General features: G+C 37.0%; 8 protein-coding genes across 10 annotated transcripts; 3 read left to right on the top strand and 5 right to left on the bottom strand.

Annotated features, from left to right (window-relative positions):
• Window positions 1-1,861: 1,861 nt before the first annotated feature.
• On the top strand, window positions 1,862-4,788 carry LOC9329245 (filament-like plant protein 2). 3 transcript variants are annotated; one of them, XM_021010348.1, is made up of 4 exons: window positions 1,862-1,976; window positions 2,305-2,367; window positions 2,455-4,061; window positions 4,148-4,788. In XM_021010348.1, exons 2-4 carry the CDS (start codon window positions 2,307-2,309, stop codon window positions 4,532-4,534), a joined length of 2,055 nt encoding a protein of 684 aa, XP_020866007.1. In that variant the 5' UTR covers window positions 1,862-1,976; window positions 2,305-2,306; the 3' UTR covers window positions 4,535-4,788. The 3 variants fall into 3 exon arrangements, with proteins under 3 accessions (XP_020866007.1, XP_020866006.1, XP_020866005.1); XM_021010347.1 differs by having other exon boundaries at window positions 2,251-2,367; XM_021010346.1 differs by lacking the exon at window positions 1,862-1,976 and having other exon boundaries at window positions 1,989-2,367.
• Window positions 4,789-6,942: 2,154 nt separating this feature from the next.
• LOC9326527 (TLC domain-containing protein 2) lies at window positions 6,943-8,807 on the bottom strand. The gene is made up of 3 exons (XM_002890419.2): window positions 8,305-8,807; window positions 7,601-7,878; window positions 6,943-7,433 (listed from the first exon to the last, which is right to left on the bottom strand). The coding sequence occupies exons 1-3, from the start codon at window positions 8,561-8,563 to the stop codon at window positions 7,104-7,106; spliced, it is 867 nt and encodes a 288-aa protein (XP_002890465.1). The 5' UTR covers window positions 8,564-8,807; the 3' UTR covers window positions 6,943-7,103.
• Window positions 8,808-8,900: 93 nt separating this feature from the next.
• Window positions 8,901-11,129, bottom strand: LOC9329244 (BTB/POZ domain-containing protein At1g21780). The gene is made up of 4 exons (XM_002890418.2): window positions 10,419-11,129; window positions 10,197-10,342; window positions 9,759-9,874; window positions 8,901-9,671 (listed from the first exon to the last, which is right to left on the bottom strand). Exons 1-4 carry the CDS (start codon window positions 10,529-10,531, stop codon window positions 9,066-9,068), a joined length of 981 nt encoding a protein of 326 aa, XP_002890464.1. The 5' UTR covers window positions 10,532-11,129; the 3' UTR covers window positions 8,901-9,065.
• Window positions 10,720-11,355, top strand: LOC9326526 (acetyltransferase At1g77540). The gene is made up of 2 exons (XM_002893136.2): window positions 10,720-10,999; window positions 11,085-11,355. The coding sequence occupies exons 1-2, from the start codon at window positions 10,748-10,750 to the stop codon at window positions 11,166-11,168; spliced, it is 336 nt and encodes a 111-aa protein (XP_002893182.1). The 5' UTR covers window positions 10,720-10,747; the 3' UTR covers window positions 11,169-11,355.
• On the bottom strand, window positions 11,203-13,990 carry LOC9326525 (F-box protein 7). The gene is made up of 10 exons (XM_002890417.2): window positions 13,850-13,990; window positions 13,397-13,480; window positions 13,185-13,297; window positions 12,886-13,099; window positions 12,579-12,652; window positions 12,421-12,474; window positions 12,211-12,318; window positions 12,073-12,131; window positions 11,540-11,750; window positions 11,203-11,447 (listed from the first exon to the last, which is right to left on the bottom strand). The coding sequence occupies exons 1-10, from the start codon at window positions 13,857-13,859 to the stop codon at window positions 11,388-11,390; spliced, it is 987 nt and encodes a 328-aa protein (XP_002890463.1). The 5' UTR covers window positions 13,860-13,990; the 3' UTR covers window positions 11,203-11,387.
• A 540-nt stretch (window positions 13,991-14,530) lies between these two features.
• LOC9326524 (protein disulfide isomerase-like 1-1) lies at window positions 14,531-17,744 on the bottom strand. The gene is made up of 9 exons (XM_002890416.2): window positions 17,423-17,744; window positions 17,028-17,058; window positions 16,652-16,939; window positions 16,371-16,559; window positions 16,162-16,287; window positions 15,582-15,719; window positions 15,248-15,485; window positions 15,041-15,153; window positions 14,531-14,963 (listed from the first exon to the last, which is right to left on the bottom strand). The coding sequence occupies exons 1-9, from the start codon at window positions 17,593-17,595 to the stop codon at window positions 14,754-14,756; spliced, it is 1,506 nt and encodes a 501-aa protein (XP_002890462.1). The 5' UTR covers window positions 17,596-17,744; the 3' UTR covers window positions 14,531-14,753.
• Window positions 17,745-18,151: 407 nt separating this feature from the next.
• LOC9326523 lies at window positions 18,152-22,391 on the bottom strand. Its single transcript, XM_002890415.2, has 4 exons — window positions 20,153-22,391; window positions 19,513-19,721; window positions 19,201-19,424; window positions 18,152-19,121 (listed from the first exon to the last, which is right to left on the bottom strand). The coding sequence occupies exons 1-4, from the start codon at window positions 21,738-21,740 to the stop codon at window positions 18,314-18,316; spliced, it is 2,829 nt and encodes a 942-aa protein (XP_002890461.1). The 5' UTR covers window positions 21,741-22,391; the 3' UTR covers window positions 18,152-18,313.
• LOC110224734 lies at window positions 22,182-22,309 on the top strand. The gene has a single exon (XM_021011588.1). The coding sequence runs from the start codon at window positions 22,219-22,221 to the stop codon at window positions 22,288-22,290; it is 72 nt and encodes a 23-aa protein (XP_020867247.1). The 5' UTR covers window positions 22,182-22,218; the 3' UTR covers window positions 22,291-22,309.
• Window positions 22,392-23,995: the final 1,604 nt, after the last annotated feature.

The raw sequence follows: 23,995 nt of genomic DNA, 5'->3' as shown, positions 1-23,995 counted from the left end.
GAATTGGTTAAAATGTTAAAATCAATAGTAGATTCATTTGACAACTGATTTTGATATTTGATCTTTATTGTGTTTGAGGTGACAACTCAAAGAAAAAAGTGGCTTTATTTTGTCTAAGTTCAAGCAAAAGTAAGGAAGCAATGTGACTCTCCTCCAAAGAAAATTATAAAAGAATTTATCAATGTGGTAAGACTGATGCAAAGGAAAACCTAATTTTTAGGTTAATAAAAGGACGAGTAGACATTTGTTTGTTTTGTGACTTTTGTCTACTCATTTTTTGCGTCCGTTTTTTTCAAAACTTTTCAAAATGTTTTGAAAAATCGAAACTTTAAACAGGTTTTAAAAAGTAAGTATATTAGCTCTCGAAACAAATTAAAACGAAGTTGGATTGTCAAGAATATCAAAGAGAAATAGTACGTAATTGAATGTTAAGTCGATTATTAGTTTTGTTGATTATAGTAATCAAGATTATTTGCCACCGTTTGACACATATTCTCCGATTTATGATATCAAATGTATGAGTGAAATTTATTAATAGTTTTTTTGCATGAATTTCGTAAAAAATTTTGTTTCTTTTGTCGAGAGCGTTGGCTGTAGGGTTAAACGGGACCATTTCAATAGATGATCGTATTCAAGATTAGGAGGAGGACCACCTCCTACCTATTTTTTTTAACCTAACATAAAAGATTTTGGAAAATTAGATGAAATTTTTATAAAATATCCCCATTTGTGTTGATCCAAAAAAATCTTAAATTAATTATCACAAAAAAAAAGAAACACCAAGACAAGGATCCTTGATCAAGACGTAAGCCCCAATGGTCTGCATATATATAGACATTATAGCCTATACGAAAATGCGAATCGTATAAAACGACATGGGGATGAAATTTAAAACATTTGATATATACAAAATATGAGATTTTACGACAATAATTTGATATTGAATGATAATGCATGGTCTATATCTATAAACGTAGGTCGTGGTGATTCATGAGTGACAATAACATGTGGGATTCAAATTTCAAAGTCTTGAACTAAAGAAAGTGACGTATACTTGGAACTACTATCATCAACTACAATATTCATCCAAATTTTATTAGACGATATATGTGTTTGTACTTTATTCATGTCATTTGTATGAATATTTATCCACTTAGCCAGCCCCGGCTCAGATAGGTAGGGCAGAGGTGCGACGGCCCGAGACTTTTTTTTTATAAAAAAATTTTACATATAAAAAAGGCCCAAATATTTTTTAAAAATATTATTAATATGAGAATTATATTTTAAGAGGCCTAATTATTTATAAGAAAATGTATAAAAAGGCCCAAAATTTTTAAAATAACAATTTTTACTATAAAAACTCCGTAAAATTTTTTAAAATTAAGTAAATTTTCTCTTTGTATATAATAATAGGCCAAAAAATTTTTTTTTGCCCTAAGGCTCTCAAATATATTGAGCCGGGGCTGCACTTAGCCCTCTGTTACTTACATAGCAACAACAGCAATTACACTAATATTGCTTTTTCTAATGGTAATTCCTTGAATTAATTTAATATTGTTGATCATAGTCGGGCCTTAAACTTTCCATACTGTATTTCGATAAATAGATGGTTATGTGAAATATGATAAATATCTCATTGGGCTTGAAACTTCTAGATTAATGGGCTTAAATTTTCTAAATTAATGGGCTTGGAAAATACAATATCTTATAGCAGCCCACAGATTTCATGGAACTAGAAAAAGGTTTTTCAAATTTGTATTGTATCATTAAATGCTGAAGAAAAAGTTAGATATACGATCTCATATTCTCCCTCTCTTCCTCTTTTGAAAACTGAAAAAAAAAAACCATTTCAAAATTGTAAAGAATTAACAACCACAAAAAGAAAGAAATTCTCCCTTTTTCTCCATGTTATTTATTCTTGATTTTGGAGACGAATCATATAAAGGGGTACATTAATTGCAGCTGCTTCTAGTCTGGTATCTTGTTTTCTTCTCAACTCTTTCTTCTAATGTTTTATAACAAATTGTTATTATAAGAAACACAAATATGTTGTTATAGTCCTTTTTTTAATGACATGTTATGAAGTGACTGATAAGTTCATTACCAGGTTGTGTTCTTCTGTGAATTGTTGTGGTCCAGTCCAGTAAGATAGTTTAAGATTGTTGTCAGAGTGTCTTGAAAGCAAAATCTGTGAAGCTGATAAGCCAAGTTACCTCTTTTTTTTTATATGTTTATTTCTCTGTTCTTAAGGTCCTTGAGTTTGTGATGTGATGATGACTGGTACTACTTTGATATTGGAACCAGCTATGGATTCCAAAGATGAGCTAGTGAAACAACATGCCAAAGTTGCAGAAGATGCTGTTGCTGGTAATTAGTCTTTCTCTTTGTTTTTTTAAGTCTGCATCTGGAGTTTGTATCTTCTAGTGAAAACATTTTATCTTGTGGTTTCTTAAGGGTGGGAGAAAGCTGAGAATGAAGTGGTTGAGCTGAAGCAAAAGCTCGAGGATGCGGTGGATAAGAACATTGTCTTGGAAGATAGGGTAAGTCATCTTGATGGGGCACTTAAGGAGTGTGTTAGACAACTAAGGCAGTTTAGAGATGAACAAGAGAAGAAAATTCAAGAAGCCGTGACTGAGAGTACCAAGGAGTTGCAATCTGCTAACACTGGTCTAGAGAGGCGAGTTCTTGAGCTCCAGAAGGAAGCAGAAGCTGCTAAATCCGAAATCATGATGATGAGACGCGAGTTTCTTAGACAGCGTGGAGAGCTTGAGATTGTTATGATTGAGAGGGATTTGAGCACTCAAGCAGCTGAAACTGCTAGTAAACAGCATTTAGATAGCATAAAGAAGGTGGCGAAACTCGAAGCTGAGTGCAGGAAGCTTAGGATTTTGGCTAAATCATCATCATCTAATCAATCCTTAGATAGTCATTCAGATGGAGGAAGGGAGAGAGTTGAGGGGAGTTGCTCTGATTCATGGGCATCATCAACATTTATTTCTGAGTTAGATCAATTCAAGAATGAAAAAGGCGGCGATAGAAGTCTTCAGGGAACTACTTCATCCACTGAAATTGATCTCATGGATGATTTCCTTGAGATGGAACGTCTTGTGGCTCTGCCTGCTGAGACACAACCTAAAAACTCCAAGACTGAATATGAAATGAGCTTAATGGAGAAGTTGGAGAAGATACAAACAGAAAAGGATGAGCTTGAAAGCGAAGTTAAATGTTGTAGAGAAGCGGAAAAGAGATCGAGATTAGAGCTTGAAGCTGTTGTTGGTGACAAAATGGAGTTGGAAGATATATTAAAGAAGATTGATGCTGAGAAAGCTGAACTAAAGATATCACTTCGAACATCTAGAGTTTGTTTTCAAGACGTTGAGATGAAATTGGAGAAGCTACAGGCAGAAAAGGATGAGCTTGAAAACGAAGTTCAAAGTTGTAGAGAAGCAGAGAAGAGATTGAGCTTAGAGCTCGAAGCTGCTATTTGTGATAAAATGGAGTTTGAAGTTATATTAAAGAAGACGGAAGCTGAGAAAGCTGAACTACAGATATCGTTTGACGTAATCAAACATAGATATCAAGAATCTAGAGATTGTTTTCAAGAAGTTGAGATGAAGATGAAAAAGCTACAAGCAGAAAAAGATGACTTTGAAACTGAAGTTGAATGTTGTCGAGAATCGGAAAAGAGATTGAACTTAGAGCTTGAAGCTATTGTCGGTCACAAAACGGAGTTGGAAGAGAAGTTGGAGAAGATGGAAGCTGAGAAAACTGAGCTAAAGATATCTTTTGACTTAATTAAAGATCAATATCAAGAATCTAGAGTTTGTTTTCAAGAAGTTGAGATGAAGTTGGAAGAGATCAAAAGGGAGCTTAAACTAGCTAATGAATCAAAAACACAAGCTGAATTTCAGTTCATCAGAATGGAAGCAGAGGTGAGAAAGGAGAGGTGTGTTTCTGATGAGCTGAGGGAAAAGTGTGAGGCTTTTGAAGAAGAGCTTAGAAGAGAGATAGAAGAGAAGACAATCATCAAGGGAGAAAAAATAGAACCAAAGATCAAACAGGTTCAGTTTTGTATTTTCTGATCACCCATTAGTCTTTTTTTTTTTCTTTCTCAATCCTTGTTTCACTAAAGTTGATTCTGTTGCAGGAAGACATAGCAACAGCTGCAGGAAAATTTGCAGATTGTCAGAAAACAATAGCATCACTAGGGAAACAGCTGCAATCCCTTGCAAAACTTGAAGATTTCTTGATGGATACAGCGAGCATTCCAGGTTCTGCAAGGTCAGTTCACAAGAAGGAAGTTTTTTTAGGAAAAGAACCTCATGAGTGCATCAAAACAACCAATGGAAGATCACTTGAATTTCTTGCAATCAAGAACAGCAACAACAATACCTCACCTCCTTGTTCATCTTCTTCTGATTCAACAACAGTGTCATTAATTATGACATCAAACCGAGGGAGTTCTGAGAAGAATCGCAATGGATTTGCCACGGTTTTCACTCGAAGTAGAAACGCAATACATTTGGGGATTTAGGAGAAGCTATACGTTCTTGCAGTAGCTAGAGTCTATCTTATGTTAAACCGGATTTTTACCATAAATTTCAGATTCTCACTTGTTAGTAGCAGAAAGATCACCCTTGTCTCTTCTGCTACTTAATGTAATCTTCTTAACGTTATATGTCTTGTGAGATTCATCTTTGTTATTTCATTTTTACCAATTTGATGGTCTCATATGATGTATTATGGTTACTTAATTGCCGGACAAGTAAAATATTGTTTTTGGTTCTACCCTCCAGGTTAGATAAAGACAAAGAAGACTGCAACTGTGGTTCTGATGTTGAATCTATTCACTGGTTGTGTCTAAAAACAATTTTTTAGATTAGGTTCTAAAATGGTACATGCAACAGAACAGGCACCTGAGGTTCTATGGTGTAGTGGTTAGCACTCTGGACTTTGAATTCGACTCCCGGTAGGACCTCTCCTGCGCCTGCATTTTTTTTTCTTCCAAACTTTGGTGGAAACTGAACCAAACCAAAAATTCATCAACTCAAAACCTATGTTGCATGGAAACGGGAGCGGGTACGCGGAAACGGAATCGTTTAGAAGCGCAGAAGCGATTTTTAGAAAATTTTACGGAAGCGGTACACGATGGAAGCGTATAGTATATATAAAGAATATATATATATATATATATATATATATATATATATATATATATATATATATATATAACTAAATATTAAACATTATATCATATTACAAGTTATATTAACCCTATAAATCTAATAAATAAATTTTAAAAACTAAATTTAAAAATTAAACCAATTTTTACAACAAACAAAATCAAATAATTCAAGAAAAAAATTATAACACTATATTCATTCTTTTTTTAAATAACATCAAACAAAATCGTTTCAAATTATGTATATTATAGGTAAAAATATTATCAAACTCAAGTCTCTCGAAATTAATCTAAATTAATTAATCATTTATAATATCTCTCACATATTAGATTCATGTCATTGCTATTTTATAAACATGATTTTGTTAAAAATAAAATACAAAGATTAGTATGCAAAATTTTTAGTTTGAGTTTGTTTGATTAAAAATAATAATTTCATGTTTTATTTATAAAATTGAATTTATAAAATGGAAGCGCAAGCTTCCAAACCGGAATCTTCCAAAGTGGAATTTTTGGAAACGCGATGGAAACGAGATTCCGAAAGCTTCCAAGAGCTTCCGATTCCGACTAAGATTCTGAAGCGGGAAGCGGACCTCCGACAAAGATTCCGTGCTTCCTAGCTCAAAACAAAACAAAGTATCCAAATAAATAGAAAAAGTTATACAATGAATATGGTATTTTTTTTTTTTGTCACTGAGTATTATTGATATATAAAACATTACAAAAGACAGTCTCATCATTGCTTACAACGAAGCCCAAACAGAAACAAAAGGCCCAATAAGAAACCAGCTCTATGACGCATCAAACGATATGGATGAGCAGAGGATACGTGTTGCTTTCTCAACCTCCGCCGCATGAGATTCCAAACCCGGTGAATCGGAAAACGTCGCCGGAATAAGACCCGAACAACTAATCTTCTTTTTTCCTCACCGATTATGGCAACAAACGGGAAACAAGACATAGCCCAATCTACTAATCTCAGCCAATTGCTAAATACACAAAGTAATTAGCGAAATCGGGAAAAAGAAATTAGAAAATGAGTAGTCTACCCATGCCTTATTCAATTGAATCTCTGAATTTTGCAAAGCAGCAAAAGGCAACTAAAATTTGCACAGGAAAAGAGCTATTAATCAAGCCTTCAACGCATAAAACCAGAAACTGTCTCAAAACCGGTGGATCCAAGCATCTATACGGAAGAGAAAACCACACACCATCACTGGAAAACACACCGGAGCCAAAAGCAAAACCTCAACGGCAAAGCAGATCAAGGCAGAGGAGATTAGATCTGGCGAAGAGAAAACTCTCCCGATCTATCAATCACACAACCCCAAAAATCTTCAACATCGAGTCTTTGAAACAACAAAAGAACATGGCAATGGAAGGCCATGTTGACGACCCAACCACGGCAACGAAAAGCCGTGCTGACGGCTAGAACACGGCAACGGGAAAGCCGTGTTGGCGGCAAGCACACGACAACGGAAAAGCCGTGTTGACGGCGATATCGGACCTCGTCCAGCCACAAAAACCGACAAAATATGTCGGACGGCGATCAAAGATAAGAACTTCTCTCTCTGAAAGATATTTTAGAGAGAAGAAAGAGAAGTCTCAATGAATATGGTATATAAATACATTAAAATATACCAAATGGAATATGAAATTAATCAAAATATAATCTTATATATACTAAACCAAACCGGAGATCAAGTCTTCAAACCAAACCAAAATTCTAGTTTGGTTCAGTTTTCCAAACCCCAAGAAGAAAAAAAAAACTCTGTAATCATCAACAAATAACATTTACATATAGTTTTCCTATAGAGTACATATACAAATCCGAAAGCTATTAGATAAACAAGAGATGAGTGGGTAGTAGTCATACAACAAACCATAGCCATCGGTAATGGGATGGTTTCTAAATTAGCTATTATTCTCCATGGCCGTTATGGTTGCTGTTCTCTTGATTTCTTCTGTTGCTTCTCTCTCTTCTGAAAGCATGAAACAGATCCAATCCGAGGCCGACATTGAGGATGTTCATTCCCGCCATACCAGACAGAGCGAGCGGTAACTCCACGCCTTTCCCAAACTTGTGTGCGTCTTTGATCAGCTTGATAGTGATGAGAATGTGAGGAATGCACCTTGCAAACACAAAGGCTGTCCAGTTTAGTACCCACTCTAGTTTCACCAATGCTGTGTTGCTGTCTCGGATTCCCGCCATTCTCCTTAGCTTCCTCACGTGTAGAAAGATCGAATGCATCTGTTTACACATCGGAATAACAAAGGTGAATAAGTATATGTTGTGGAGTTGAAATTGAAGTATATATTATAACTAGATTGTTTATATATAAAACTACAGCTAAATTAATGTTAGCATAGATTCGGAAAAGAAGAGAGAAAAGCCAGGAAAACACAAGTGGAACATACCTCACAAATGAGAGTAAGAATCAGGTAGTTGATGGTTACATTTCGGTATAGAGCCAATGTGAAACAAACAAGGAGGACTAGATGGTGAACCAGAATGGAAGGTATTAACCCGCTGTATAATCGGTACTGAAGCATATCCCACTGGTCATATGCAAAGTAGCCGCATGAGAAACACAAAGCTGGATATGCCCATTTCCAAGTACCACCAACCAACTCAGAATGATCGAACATCTCGTCTAAACCTTTGGCTAAGCATTGATTGAGCAGAATGAAAACCACTGCAGTAACACAAGAGCAGTGTTGAAGATTCAAAATCATAATCAGTATGGCTTGGTGAAGAAAGAACTGCATCATACACAAGATATGGCAAAACAGATGGTCTTCTAAACAATTTAAATAAATACACGTAAACCAGGTCTCAAAGAAGAATAACTACTGAGACTAAACGAGCAACATGAATGGTAAATCCTTGAAATTGGCAACAACAAGATTACGGCTTATTCAATACCTAATCACACGGGAGATTCAAGTGATTACAAGAAATAGCATAGAGACTGCAACCATACCACTAATCAAGCAATCCAAACAAAAATTCAACCAAAAATAAGAGCTACACTGAGCAATAAACAATGTGTTCAAAGAAAAATTGAGAATGAAATTGACCAATGTCCCCATCAACAGAGACATAGAGAGAAGAGAGGGACCTGATGCGGAGGTGATGATTGAGTGCAATAGCGAGACAGAGGTATTAACAAAGAGAGGGTCACGAGAAATCCAAGAACGAACCACCCAATTCATCAATTGAAAGAAACATCCACCGCAAATCACCCATAGAAGCTCCGTCCGGAGATTGAAAGCAATCTCAAACACGACGGAGACCAGCCATAGAAGCAGCGTCGCCAGGAAAAACTCCCCAGCCCCATTCTTCTTCACTACCGTGTTCCCAATCCCGTTCCTCGCCATCGAAACCCCTCCTCTTTCTCTCGGAGATTGCTTGATAATCCGGCAAAGATAACCCTAAATTGGATTGTTCTTAGCTCAAGCTCCGATATCCATTTCCAATTTTGGCGGAAGAGACGATACAAATGCCTTCACGTTTTTACGCTTAAAAGAGCCTCTTTGGGACGCAACGGACACGTGTCGGTCGATACTTGACTCTCCTGATGCTGAGTCATCTAATTAAAACAAAAAAAACGTACGATTTCAACATCGACAAAAATATCATATTTTGTGCCGACATTCGATGTCGACGCATTTGAGACCTAGTGACGGCCCATTTGAAGCTCGGTCCAATAAACCAGAGGCAAACCCACTCAAAACTATACATTTTAGAGTCTAATGATTAGACAGTGATGATACAACAAAATCCAGAGCTGTTGTTAGTACACACACACACAAGGGAACAACAAGACTATAAACAAAACACCATCAAGCTCAAATATTTAATGCATGTGTGTAAAGTATATTAGACCGGTTTCCACACAGACAAAACCTCTTGAAACATCTCCAGCATCAGTTCTCGATCAGCTTGCCTGAAGAAATTGCTGATTTCTTCTCTGACATCATATATCTTTCCGAAATCAAACAAATACATCAAACACCCTTTCTTCAGTTTCTCCAGCTGATACAGCCAAGCCTCTTGTAGTCTCTCGAGCACATTACTCGAGTTTATATCTTCCATTAGGCTTTCTTCGCACGCTGCTTTCAAATCCGTTATGTCATATTTGTTTGCAGCACCGAGGAGGGCGAGCCTGTGTTTCCAGAACTCTTCTTGGGTTATGTTTCCGTAGAGGTAACTTAGTAGAGCCATGCAAGATTCTCTTGACATGTCGTCGATGTGGATTGTGGATGATTCTTTTTCCTTGAGGTCGTGGTGGAACATGCTTTTGAAAACGGTAGAGCTAGCCGAGAGGATAGCTTTGTGAGCAGAGAGTGCTCCATCGGCTGTGTGGATGATTACATCGGTTAGGATGCTTTCCTCTAGCATCCGGGATAAGCATTTGAGAGTGGTTTGTGTGGAGATTGATTGCATTGTTGAATCGGTTGGCCAAACAGGAGAAGCTTCACCACCCTGGATTTGATAAGATTTGATCAATCATCGGTAATGAATGCTAGAAAGAATCATAATGCACTCACTCAAGAAAAGCTCAAAACTTACATTCAAAGGGCAGATTTTGAGATCCAGAAATTCGACATCAATGGTGAATCGACCATGGAAGCTGGAGTCCACATGCCACACACAATCATCAGTTGTACGCAGCAGTTTTTCATACACTGCACCACAATACAGAGTATACACAGAGCTAATTCAGTTCTAACCAGTCCCATAAGAACTTATAATAATCTGCAATCATTTAACTTTTAATACTGCAACTAAATTTAACATCTTTCCATCGATATGCATCAACTTCTCGAGATTTCACTGTATTGACAAGCTGATATTCATGAAAAACAATGAAGAAAATCCATTATAATCAAAGGATTCCTGATATTTGAATATAGTTTCTGAAATCTCTAATTCAAATTCCACAGTATAATTCAAATTCCAAATTTTTGCAAACTCAATTCTAAAGAAGACCACACATATATTATATACCTGGAGAGATGTAGAATCTACGATTAGGACCAACGTTGGAGACACGAAGAACAAATTTGGCAACAGGAGGTTGCTCTTTAGATACTCGAGAAAGTTCTGGGAAAAGCCTCACTGATAGATAACGATTCCTCTCTATAGACAGATGCCTTCCATATCCCAAAACAAACAAAATCAAAATTCCGAAGAAAACTTCCCAGAAATAATAAAGTGAAAAAAGCTTACCAATTCCAAATTCCGACTTTAAAAGGATCGGACTTTTTGAAAGAACAAGGTCCAAAATTTTCAATCCTCCATTGAGCTAACCTCGAGATTGTCTCCACCTTCGTGTCCCCCATCCACTCTCTCTTTCTCTCTCAAGTTTTGACTTCCTTCCTCTCTGAACTCTTTACTTCACGCCAAATAAACACGACGAAGCAAGCAAAACACTCTGCCGCCTCCATCGCCTTCCACGTGTACGAAGATTATACGTTCTAATTCAGTAAACCGGTTTTCCCCGGTTTAGCAACAAGATAAGATTAATAATCTCGATTTTAAATGAGAGAGAGAAAAAAATGGCGACGAGGCCGGCGATGGAGAAACCGAAGATCGTGTGGAACGAAGGAAGACATAGATTCGAGACTGAGGATCACGAAGCCTTCATAGAGTACAAGATGAAGAACGATGGTAAAGTCATGGATCTGGTTCGAACCTTCGTACCGCCGTCAAAAGCAGGACTTGGTTTAGCTTCGCATCTCTGCGTCGCCGCCTTCGAACACGCCTCCGAACACTCTTTCTCCATCATCCCCACTTGCTCCTACGTCTCCGTACATTACTTCTTCCTCTCTTTTTTTTTTTCAATCTCCGATGAAATCAGATTCTTGTGTCTTAAGAAATATCTCGTTTTCGCAGGAAACGTTTATTCCTCGATACCCATCGTGGGAGCATCTGGTTCACTCAGAGGATGATTCCAAGAACCTCAAGTCTAGTATCTGATCATGTCCTGCTTCAAAGCCTTTGGTGTATAATAAAACTTTAAAAACATTATCTTACATTATTAATGCTTGTTTCATGTCTCTGTAAACAAACAAAATGTAATGTTTTTTCACAATTCGACAGCAACAAACAAACACTAATGTTTGTCTTGATAATAAATAAAACGTGAAACCATTATTCTATGATACATTTTTGTACAGATACGTCGCTGTGTCTCTTTTAGCCAGTGACATAGTAATCCATTTTCTCCGGTGGTAAGTTCAGAACCGATTGTTCAACCTAATAAACATCAAGGAACAATATTCAAATCAAAATCAATGTAACTGAGGTTATAGATGGGAAGGGTATTTAACAATTTATAGTTTACTTGCCTCTTCGAAAGGAACGAAGACGAATGGAGTCATACCCCTCTTGTGTGAGACGGCAGGTATATCCGGGTTGTGAGTTTCATCGTCTTCCCAACCTTCAACTACCCCAAGAATGTCTTCTTCTGTGCTGCTTATTTCCTCATCGTTCACACCACTTGTCACTAGTGACAGCAAATCCATCCGGTTATTCGCTCCAATCGCTGTTCCTCTTAACCTAACCATACCCGAAAAGGCGAAAACAAACCCACAGCACTGTAGATCAGAATGGCTATAAGCTACTAAAAGTTCAACCTCATCTTTTCGCTTATCATAGAAATATTCATCACATTCACCGGATCAGATAAGTCTTTAGATGGATGTACTTGACACGGTACTTAAAAAGATAAGCAACAGGCCTTCTTCCCAAAAGGTTTAAAACGAGTCTAGATTCCCCATAAGTACCGCATCGTTACCGTCTTACCAATGCCAGACCAAGGTTCTAAATGCTACTATTGAAAAGAAAATTTCTGTCCTGATATTTTGAAGGATTGAAGTACCTTAAACGGATCCTTAGGACAGTAGGGCGCGTCCCTGGGTATAGAACAGCGGCTTCGATCTGCGAAAAGAACATGTTTTTCAGGATAATGATGTAATGTTGATGATATCCAGCCAATAGGCAGTTAGAGGCAGCTAACCTTATCATCCGACATTGACAATGTATAGGTGCCTCTGTAAAGACTGTCAGATTTAGAAGCCTTAAAGTTCATGTACTTGGCAACATCCTTCAATTTCTGCGAAGAGTTCTGAAGGATAACAACAAATATCGATGGATATGATCAGAGACTCAGAGTAGATCACGCCAGCAGCTTAACGTTTAAACCTACTTAGATTGAAATTGTGCAAACCTTGTAAAGAAATCTGCCAGAAGGGTAGAACCTTATGTAGCGGAAGTAACAAACCTGCAACAAAATTTCCAAAAGAAGAGGCAAATTATTATATCTGTCTGTATGGGACAGATGAAGAAGCGAAGATATCAAGTTCAAGAAAAAGACAAAGCCTTTACAATGTGAACTGGATTTGTAATCTTCCACTCAGTAATTCCAGCTCGAATGTATGTATTCCTACTCACATAAAGACCTGAAAAGAAGATACAAAGTTTAACAAAAATCAAGGGTTATTCGAAGGAAGGACTACAATATATATATATATATATATATATATATATATATATATATATATATATATATATATATATATATATAAAGAATTGATAAGTATGGAATAAGGTTAGTTTGATGAAGAACGATATATAACAAGACATAATGTTTAGTCAGTGTCATGCAGCAAGGGGATGAAGAAAGAAAGATTACCATCAGTACGAACTCTGGATCTAAGAAGCCACATTTTCCTCCATGATCCATCATATTTAGACTGCAAGATCTTATAGTTTTCGATAACCCCAGCAGTCTGCCAAGCTTTCAAACACGCATTACGCCAGAACACAGGGTTCCGAACCGTGTACCTCCACTTTCTGCATACACAAGCTGCTCTACCTAAGTCATAAGGCATCATCCGAGCAAACACCTACAAGTAATATATCCACGAATCAACAAATAATAAAAACAAATTTCAGTACAATAGCAAAAACTAGCATAAAGGAAGCTCCAACCTCAAAAAGCAGCTCATCAGGCAAGCAACGATGAATCAAAGCTGGATCATAATGGGGTTTACGGCTTGTACTTCCGAATGGTGGCACAGGCCTCACATGGACTCCATAAAGATCTGAAAAATGTAACTCATTACAAACTATAAACCCACTTGTGAATTGTGATATGATAAAAAAAACAGACTAGAGAATGGGTGTTAAATGATTAGATGTACCAAGCCAAGGCCTTTTTGTAATAAAGTATTGTACAGTCCTGAGCCGCAACGCAGATTCAAGCTCAGACGGTATAGTGAGAGCATCTGTGACAAGGAAAATAAAGACAAACAAGCACCAATGAAAATTCAAGTTTAACAAAAGAATCACAATTTCACCTTCAATCTCACTGATAGCATAAATACAACTTCAAACTTAAAAACCTTTCATTTTTCAATTTGTAATTGAACACATTCACGAGACTACCAGATCAATTTCCAAATTAGTTTCCCCTCCAATCATGCGAGTTTTCGACGAAGGATGTTCAAACCCAAAAGGTTTTGATCCAAATCAGCATTAGTGATTTGAAAGAAAATATAGAGAAAATTTAATCAAATCGAAAAAAAAACAGAAGTTTCTCGATGTCATGTATCGATCCGATTCAACTCGTTAAATTCAATCGGAGACTGAAATACCTGAAGTCATGGAAGCTGATAGACGATTTGAAAATCCAGCGATTTCGTAGCCGCCCGTGCGAGCTCCCTGTTACCGGGAAAAGAAAGAAGAAGAAGAAGATAGAAACAGAGACTCTTTCTCTGTCTTTTTTTTATTTTATTTAATTTGTTTTCTCGAGGTTCACAAACAACGAAACCGACGACATTCGGTTTCAATATCTTTAACCAATTTGGTTTAGTTTAACTGTTTCGTCATTAGATCATTTACACTCAATTGATGTGTCAATAAGATCTTTATTCAACATGTTTAACACGATTAAATGTGTTTCTGACGATATTTTTTTAGGTGTTTATTGCAAAGTGTCGAATTATGTTACAATTGTTCAATTTCTTCCGACCACAAAAAAAAATACAGCATGTTGACAACTCAATAAAATTGTAAATGTTGCTAAATTCAGTAATAAAAGTAACGTGTTAGCCCTCGACGATCTGCTTGAGTTTCCTTTCAAGCTCTCTTACTTCCCTCAACAACCAAATTAGCCTTTTTTTTTTGTTTTCCTCAATTAGTGGAATCAATCAAGACTGGTATTATCTAGGTATATGCTTCAGAATTACTAGATTTTAGTGTTAGAAACTCGATCCCAAAACTATATTAAAGGAGAACTATATTAAAGGAGAACTTGAATTCAAAAAAAAAAAAAAAAAAAGAAGAAGGTAAAATCAACCAAAAAAAAAGAGAGGCAATTATTGTTCTGCAGAGTGCACATGTAAAAAACCTAATGAATAGATAAAGAGATTCTCTCTGTCTGTCTGTCGTCTCTCTCACTCTCTCTGTCTACTCAAAGCTCTTGTCTTTCTTCTGTGTATTTTTCTCAAAACTACCAAACTAAGCTAGCAGCTAAGAGACACAAAACATTTCTCTTTTTCAGAGCTCGTCCTTGACTTCCTCAGTTGTCTCTTCCTCCTTCTTAGCCTCTCCAACTGTGTCCTTGTTCTTGTCGATGAAGCTTATGAAATCTTCCTTTGTCCTGTCTCCTTCGTAAACCACAATGTTTCCGCTTGCTGCTTTGAAGTAAATGGTCGGGAAGCCCTTCACATCAAAGGTATCACGTGGGAAGTCGTTTGCGGTTGCATCCTGGACAGGTCAAAAGAGTAAGAATCCGGTGATCACGAATGCATACTCTCAAATGTGAATAAAGATAAAGGACTTACTAGCTTAGCTATGACTACACTTGGGTCGCTTTGGTACGACACAGCAACTTCGTCCAAGATTGGAGCAAGCTTTTGGCAGTGTCCACACCATGGAGCATAGAATTCAAGCAAGACTGCAAAAAAGTAAATAGGATGGATTAAACTGATTGATAAGATTTTGCTACCAGCAAACAGGTATTTGTGATTTAACAATGTAATGTAACTCACCGTTCTTTCCAGAGTTTAAGACAATGTCGTCAAGGCTGTCAGAAACAACAACCTTCACTGGCTCGTTGTTTTCGGCTGGGATAGGTTGAGATTTTTTGTGGGGAGCAATTTTTCCATCCTTGAAGTCCTTAACCCATGATTCAATCTGGTCAACCTCCACATTTGTTTTCAGGTATTTCTTGTCGTCAGCAGTCTGGATGATGATGAGAGGAACTTGGCTCTCTTCGAGTCCAAAGTACTGTTAATGGTTCAGAAAGGAGAGAAATATGTTCAGCAATTTGTAACCAATGCTAACCTGGAGATAAGCAATTGGAGATAGATGAGGAAGACTAACCTGGAATGCACCTTGGCTGTTCTCAGCATCACCTAGAAGGAAGCTAAGACCCTGTCCCTTGTTGGATGTAGCAACTTCACGGTACTTTGATTTAAGAGACTCGGCTCCTTCTCCAGTGAAGTTCATGAACAACATGGCCTGAAAATCAAAATATTACCCATCATTAAAAAACCCAAAAACGAAGAAAGTAATAAAGACTAAGGATTCTGGAAGCTTTTACTGAGAATATTCAAAAAGAAAACTATAGACACTACTGTCAGACTCAGCTAATATGGCACACACTCGCAGCTCCTTCCATAGCGAGAACATAATTTAGCAAGATATATCAACGTTTAGAAATAAACTCATTTCAGAATTTCTACAAAATAAACACCTTTCTTCCATAGCCAAAACATAATGTAGTCAAGCTTATGAAGAAATATCAACTTTTACAAATCAACTCATTTCAGAATTTCTATAAATTAAACATACTTCTTCAGTAAAATTAAATGGCCTAATATGAATCCATCATTGTAGTATTATCATGAACTAGTTAAGGCTTAATGGAAGTAAGATATTTGGTAACTCTACGATAAGTTACCTTGATATTAGTGCTTTCAAAGAACTTGATAACATATGGGTGGTTGTTTGGATCTTTGTCAAAGACGGTGATAAGTGGAATGCTGGATTCTTTGACAAATTTCTCCAGAGCTTCACCATCGAAATCCTGAATGCAACGAAGTAAATCAAACAAACATTCTGCAACAATAGACTATATAACAGGACCAATCATCCATGTAATATACAAACCTTGGTATCAACAAATTGTTCATCAAAGGGTTTGAATAGCCTGACTACAGGTCCTGTTACAGATGATTCTCCACGGGGAAGAAGTTTGGCATCCGAGGTGTGTGCAAAATCTAACTCAGAGCGCAATTTCTCAGCAATGGCCATGAAAGAATCAAACTCGGAGCCAGATAGTTTAGGGAAAATCCCAACCTAAAACAACAGAAATAGACATTATTTCACAACCATACATAATTAAAATCATAAAACAGAGAAAAAAGCTAAAGAATATGTTTGATACTTACCACAACAACCTTCTTGTCACCAACAACATCAGCAGCATCATCAGCTGACTTAATTTCAGCTGAAGCAGGTCCATTTTGTTTCTTCAAGTAAGTAACAATGCCGTCAGCTTCACGAGGTCCATTGTATTCTTGAACAGCTTTACCTCCGTTTCTGAAAATCTTGATTGTTGGGAAACCTTGAACCTCGTATTGGGTTGCAAATTCTCTGTTTGTTTCCTCACTTGCATCAATCTTAGCAAGAACAACCGGAGGGACGTTACTGCTCAACTCTGACGCAGCCTTCTCATACTGTAAACAAAAACATCATCACCCATGAATTAGACCAGTAAAAAAAGTCTCCACATGCAAATTTTATATGAAGTGATTGAAAAATTACCTCAGGAGCAAGCTGCTTGCAGTGTCCACACCTGAAGAAGAACGAAACACGAATTACCAAATGATGAAGATTCAGATCAAATACTTTAACAAATCAATTACATAGTAAAATTAAAAATCAGACTACTTATAAATTCGCAATTCAAATCAGACAACACAATTTACATAGATCGGAATAGATCGAACCGTTCAAATTACAAAATTTCTGACTAGTACAACAGATCAGCTACACCAATTCAAATCACGCAAGCGAGAATATGACAAATCATTCGCATGCAGATCCAAAAACACAAATGATAAGATTCAGATCCACTAGATTCACGAATCACGACACAAAACCCATGCCAACAGAAATCTCACAAGTAAACAGATTGAAAAATCACAAAATCTCAATACCATGGGGCGTAGAACTCGACGACGATGAAATCGTGTTTGTTGATGGTATCGGTGAAGTTAGTGTGATCCAAGGTCAACACGAACTCCTTCGTCTCCGTCTCTTCGCTTCTGATAGAAGAAGCGAACAACGACAACACAAGGATCGAAAACAACGCGAATCGCCTCATCGCCATTATCGCTCTCTTTCTCTCTAACAATGTTTAGCTTGAATTCTGTAAGCTCTCCGGGGTTAGCTCTGAGAGATATTTATCACTGCAAAACACGAAAACTGAATGCTCCTAAATGGTCACGTATCCACGTGGCAATCCCTAATTGGATATTACGTCGTCATAGTTTATAGGGATTTGGCAAGAATTTTAATGTTATACAGTGTCATTGACAATCTTGACCTTGGCGGTTATAATTTATTTTGTTGTTTTCCCCATTTTACCAAGCTGTAAAAGGTAATTAAAGAAGAGAGAAAATTGTCTAAACCGAAGACACACTAGTCACAGTGTTCCGTACCAATGTACAAGCGTCACGATATTGACGAATGACGTGGCTTCTTCTCTTTCGTTGATCTTGCTGTGAGCTTGAAATGAGATCTCAGGTCCGTGACTTCGTGCAAGTAAATGGTCCGTGACTCAAATTACAATTTACACATAGATCTGACCAATTATGTTTGGTTTCTTGCCATTAGTAATCATAGATCTTCTTTATAATAATTTTAGTATATGATTCAGAAGTAAATTTAATTTAAAGATCTGAGAACCTTAAATAGAAAAAGACTAAAAATCTACAAACATGTAGCCAACCAATCAATGAATATTATAAATGCTAAAATATGTACAGCAATTTTTTCCTAAATCCGAATCTAATTTCATTACCAAAACTTTTTTAATTCGTGCAAAATCAATCTTCAGACTGAGGCTGTTGTTGTTGAAACCTAACATCTTCATGAGCTTTTACAACTTGTGAAGTGAAATTCCCCAAGGCTTCAAATATTGGTACTAAACCAGCTTGTAAGCTGCTCGAAGCTGCATTGTTCACAAGTTTAATTGTTTCCTTGTGTCTTGCTCTTTCTTCTTCTAGCTTCTTCCTCATTGAGTCCAAATCCACTTTCAAATCATCCAACGCCGAGATCCCGCTCTCAGACAAGACAACGCTTCTCTCTGATGCACCGTCTTGTAGCTGATCGTTTCTCATTCTCACTCTTGCTCTCTCCATCCGAAGATCATTCAACCGTTTCTCAAAATCATGTGAGACATACTCTGCTTTCACTCTCTGCCTTTGCTCCTCATCTTGTCTCTCCCATAAATCATGTAGACTCGAAGCAAAGCCTTGCATAGCGTTTGAAACGTTCTCTCCAGAGATTCTCGCCATTGCTTCTTGCCAATCTTTGCATATAACGAAAACCTGTGGAGCTCCAACACGACTAGGAGAGAATGGGGCAATTCCATCCTCTGTTGATTCAGGTTCATAGTGAAGACATCTTGAGAGCCATCCATTTAGAGACTCCACATATAATTTCTGAGTATTGACCCAATGGTTGAAGCTAATGCACCATTCTCGTAGCTCCATCTCCAGATCAAGAATAGCTTTCAGACCAGAGTCTCTTTGTAAGCCGGTGTTTGCCCTGAGAGATCGAACCTTGCTCTCCATAATTGCCTGGAACTGCTTCTGGTGGCACTTGAGCATTGATCTCCACATTCTTATCAACCTTCAAATCCCAAGAATCGGATTACACAAACGAAAATATATAAACGTAGGAATATTAAAGAAATGAGATCAATTTATACCCATGAATCAATTGAGTGAGTTGCGGCTGTAATTCTTCGTCTCTCAGTTTATGTATCCTGCTGGAAATGGAATCAACAGATCTTATACAGACGTCGAGTTTGGTTAGCAGCTTTCTAATGGCTGCTCGAGTAGTATCAATCTTGCTAGATTCCGCACCAAGACTATCCAGTTTTTTCAGTGTTCTGCACTTTTCTTCATAGACAACACGAAGCTTCTCTTCATCCTGCCATAAACAAACAACATCATCTGTCAAAAGATGCTTCGATCCAAAGAGATGTTAATCCATTTGAAATCAAGAAACACATATATACCTTGACTTCTTTATACAGTTTCTTTTCCCAGGCATACAGTTGCTCCAAGGTTGAAGAGAGGTTTCCAGATAAGCCTTCTCTGATATCCTGACCATTGTATGATTTTGCAATTTTCAATATCCTAGATGTTAACCGTATTGACGGTTGAGGCTGAGAGCGCGATGACACTGTGGATGGCGCTACCAGATACATGATCCGGGAGAAGATAACTAGAGAGAAAAAAAGAAGTAAATATCATTAATAAAAGAAACAAGGTAAAACTCAAGTGATGCAAATCAAATCTATGGCTCAACAGAAAAGAAAGAGCCCATAACAGTTCAATCAAAAGTAACAAGAGCTCAACATTATTTCCCATTACATCAAAATTTAGTTCCTAACTTAAACAGATCCAAGGTATAATGAAGACAGTTCACGAAAGTCAAGTAAATTACTAGAGTATACATATGTTTCTCCTGCATGAAGAGATCCAAATTACTGCTAATTTGAAGCTATAACTCTAATCTATTATCATCTCCACAAGTAACAAGATTGATCTCGAAAAAAAGGTTTCTAATGTATAAGTTAATTCAAAATGCAGGAAATCCATTTATGCAATTAAGGAAGGAATCGCAGACACAAACAGAACATATAAGAACATTACCTTTGAGCCCCGAGCTTTTCTGTTGATAAGGCAACTTGCTAACCTCAAGCAACACAGCCACTTCCTTCCCATGTGAAGAAGCAACCTCAAACTCACTCTTGATCTCTTTCACAACTTCTCTGAGATCTCTAGTGGCATGAACCGACAATGCAGACAGACTACTTATTTTGGAAGATTCAACATCAAAAGAAGTAGTTGCATTTTCATCCAACTCAAAGCTCACTCCTTTCTTCCTCACATATTCTTCTTCTACTTCTCCAACACTCTTAGTGGCAACTGTCTCATGCCCACTTAAATCATTACTGCTACTCTTTCCTTCTCCGGCATTAACATGATGAAACTCAGATTCTTCTTCGCTACTCGAAAACGAAGACACAGTCTTTGAACCAAAAGAGCTCTCCGTAGCCCTTTCTACCATAGGCACTGCCCTTGATGTTCCTTCACCTGAATCTCCTCGTTTCTTGATCTTTCTCTCGTGAATCTCATTCTCCGGTCTGTGTTGTTCTTTCACCTTCTCAATGCCTTTTCTCTTCATATGTTTAAATGTTTGCCCAATGATAACTTCTTGCTCTGTTTCTTCTTCCAACTCAGGAATCCCTTCCCTCTCTCTCACTTCCCTCGAATCAGGACTGCTTGAATTTGACTTACCTCCACCCATGGCCGGAGAAAACCCAACTCCGGCACCGGAACTTTCACCACCACCAACTCTAATATAATCATAAGTATCAAACACATTCAAAAAATCCCAACTTGAAATCCTAGGCGGAGACGGAGGCGCTGGAGTCGGTCTCACCGGAGACGGTGGCTCTCTACGTTGCTCCGGGTAACCAAAATACCCAGTATTAGCATTTCCGGGAAAATAACTAGAGTACCCAAATCCATTCTCCGGTAACCATTGCCCATTCTCCACTCTATGATTCTCCGGCTGAAACACTACCGGTCGTGACGGTGGCGCAGACTTCTTCATAAAATACATTCCCGGATTCGGGTTCGGGTACGGGTTTAAATCCGGATTCTCTCCCATAAATCCCCATCCTTCAACCGGATACTGATACCCAGCAGAGTAACCCGGTTGATATTGATATCCCGGCGTAAAACCAGGCGGATAACCGGGCTGGTAATTTTCCGGTAAGCGTGTTTCTTTCTCCTTCACTTTAGGGCTAGTTTCAATGTGGATATGACCTAATGAACCATCAGATCCAGATTCCGATCCAGAATCTAACTCGGATCCAGATGATAAATGCAAATGCTGATCTTCTCCTTCTTCTTCTCCGTCGTCTTCAATAACCGAATGCGAAACCGAAGTAGAAGAAGACGAGATCTTGTGTTTATGAGACTTCCCTTCGTCAGACGGAAGCGTAAGAACCGGAGAATCAGGGGTAGAAGAAGAAGAAGTACCAACGACGACAAGTTCTTCGTCGACGAAACGTTTAATAGATTCACCAACGTCACAGAGAGATTGAAAGTAAGAGAGATGAGCAGCGGCTAAAGCACAACGATGATGAGACGCAGCTTTGATAAGTTCTTTCCTCTCTCTACAGAGAATCACAAGTGGTTGATCATCTACTTTGGATCCTCCGCAACCCATGTGAGAAAAACCCTAACTTTATATCGTCGTTCGTCTCCACAACTCCCAAAATGCTGTATCAAGTCTCATGCTTTGGTTAATGGAAAGACCATTGCTTTCCCCAAATTCGAAATCTGGGTGCTTTTTTTTTCAAATCGGAAAACAGAGTTGATGATTAATTTGTTGTCGTTATGAGAGTGGATGAGAATGAGAGGAAAAAAAACAAAAGAAAAACCGAAGGAGAAGAGAGGTCTCGTGCATGCGAGAGAGTGACAGAGAGAGGAGGAGAGACAGAAGAATCCATTGGGGTTTGCTGATTTTTTTCTTTAAACGTGACCGTAGCAGACAGGAAACAGAGGAGAGAGACAGAAAGCAAAATAGTTAAATTAAATAAAACATTTATGGGGTTTAGTTTTTGTAAATAAACTAAAAAGAAAAAAGGATTCGTCTTGTTGCAATTAATTTCGATTTCGATCTCTACGAAATTTAACGGATAGGGATGTGTGTAAGAAAGCTAGGGATTTGGGCAAAACTTAAATGCAAATTGGAAATTGGGAAGAAGAAACTGTGACAGACGAGGAAAAAAAAAAAAAAAAAAGGCAAATTTGGTTTTTGTTTCTGAGAAATTTTCCGGGAAATAGAGAGACAGAGGAGAAACGACGTCGACGATGAAAGGAGGAGATTGGGATAAGGCCGTGTCTTAATTTTGTTTTGTGGCCTTATTACTTTCCACTTTTTACCCTTTTGCCCTGTACTTTTACTTTTATCTTTTTACACTTTATAACGAATTTCAAGAAGAAAAGAGAAAAAGTTTTAAGCTATAAACTCTAGGTAAACAGTAAAAAGTGTTACTTGTTTGGTAGGTAGAAATGTTATAAATTGACAGGTTTTGTTTCTTTTTAGTATAACAGTAAACGGAATCTGTGTAATGAGGCAAACATTATAAAATTTATGGTTAATTATATATATATATATATATATATATATATTGATTAGTATGTTTTCTTTTTAATTTCTTTATAAAGTCCCATGACTTGAATCTATAAAACATAAAACAGAGTATGGTTCGTGGAATAAAGGCTTTTTCATACCTCAACTATAGAGGTATGTTCGATTCATACATCAACTATATCACCGTGCAAATTCATACTTCAACAAAGCATTAATTGAAATTTACATCCCAAACTTATGAATTTGTGCAAAATCATACATATGCCGCAAACGTGTCAATAAACTATTAAATATTGATGATATGAACGCCACATGTACAATGACTTGGATGCCATGTCATATTGTTAAAAAACAATATTTTTTTAATTTTAATTTATTTGTTAAGTTTTGCATAAATATTTGTACATATACATATAAATAATATCTCTCTCCGATGGATTCTTTGATATAACATACAATCCATATTTTAAATAAATTTGAGTTCTAATGAATTTTTAGATGACTTTAATGGTTTGCAATGAATTTGGAAATTTATTGTAATTTTTTGTTAAATCTCACTTAAAATTATGCGACTTGGATCTTTGTATTTTTAACTAAGTAAATAAATCTGTTAAAGTCATAAAAATTCAATGGTTAAAATTTTTTGTGAATTTTAAAGTACTTTTTATAAATCACTAGTTCAATAAATATAATATATATATATATATATATATTATGAATAAATGTTTATGCAAAACTTAACAAATAAATCGAAATTGAAAGAAAAAAAAAACTGTTTGTTAACAAATAACAATATGACGTGGCATCCACGTGGTTGCATACGTGGCGTCCACGTCATCAAAACATAATAGTTTTTTGCCACTGTGACAATAGATGTATGATTCAGCACGAATTCTTAAGTTTGAATAGTAAATTTCAATTAGTGTTTTGTTGAGGTATGTATTAGCACGGTGCTATACTTAATGTATGAATCGAACATACCTTTGTAGCTGAGGTATGAAAAAGCAATTTTTCCTATGGTTCGTTGATGTTGGAATCGACTTTAGCCGGAGGGAATTGGGTCACTTCATTTTCAAAGGGAAATGTTTATTTGTTCTCTATCAGTTACACAGTTTTTAACTTATATATCATGTGCTTATATTGTTACTGAAAGAAATAATACAGATTTTTAGATTACACTTTACAGATATACATTATGGGGACACTCGGAAATGTAAATAATAAAGAGTTTCAGTATAAAATGTGGTGTGGGAGAGCTTCGATGCTCGAAATACAAATACTAGTAGTAGTAGGGGGGGGGGGGGGGGGGGTAATAAACAATTGCA

The sequence above is a fragment of the Arabidopsis lyrata genome (genome assembly GCF_000004255.2).
Source record: "Arabidopsis lyrata subsp. lyrata unplaced genomic scaffold ARALYscaffold_1, whole genome shotgun sequence".
Classification (NCBI taxonomy): Eukaryota; Viridiplantae; Streptophyta; class Magnoliopsida; order Brassicales; family Brassicaceae; genus Arabidopsis; species Arabidopsis lyrata.
The sequence above is the reverse complement of the archived record's forward strand: the minus strand, read 5'-3'. Positions and strand labels throughout refer to the sequence as shown.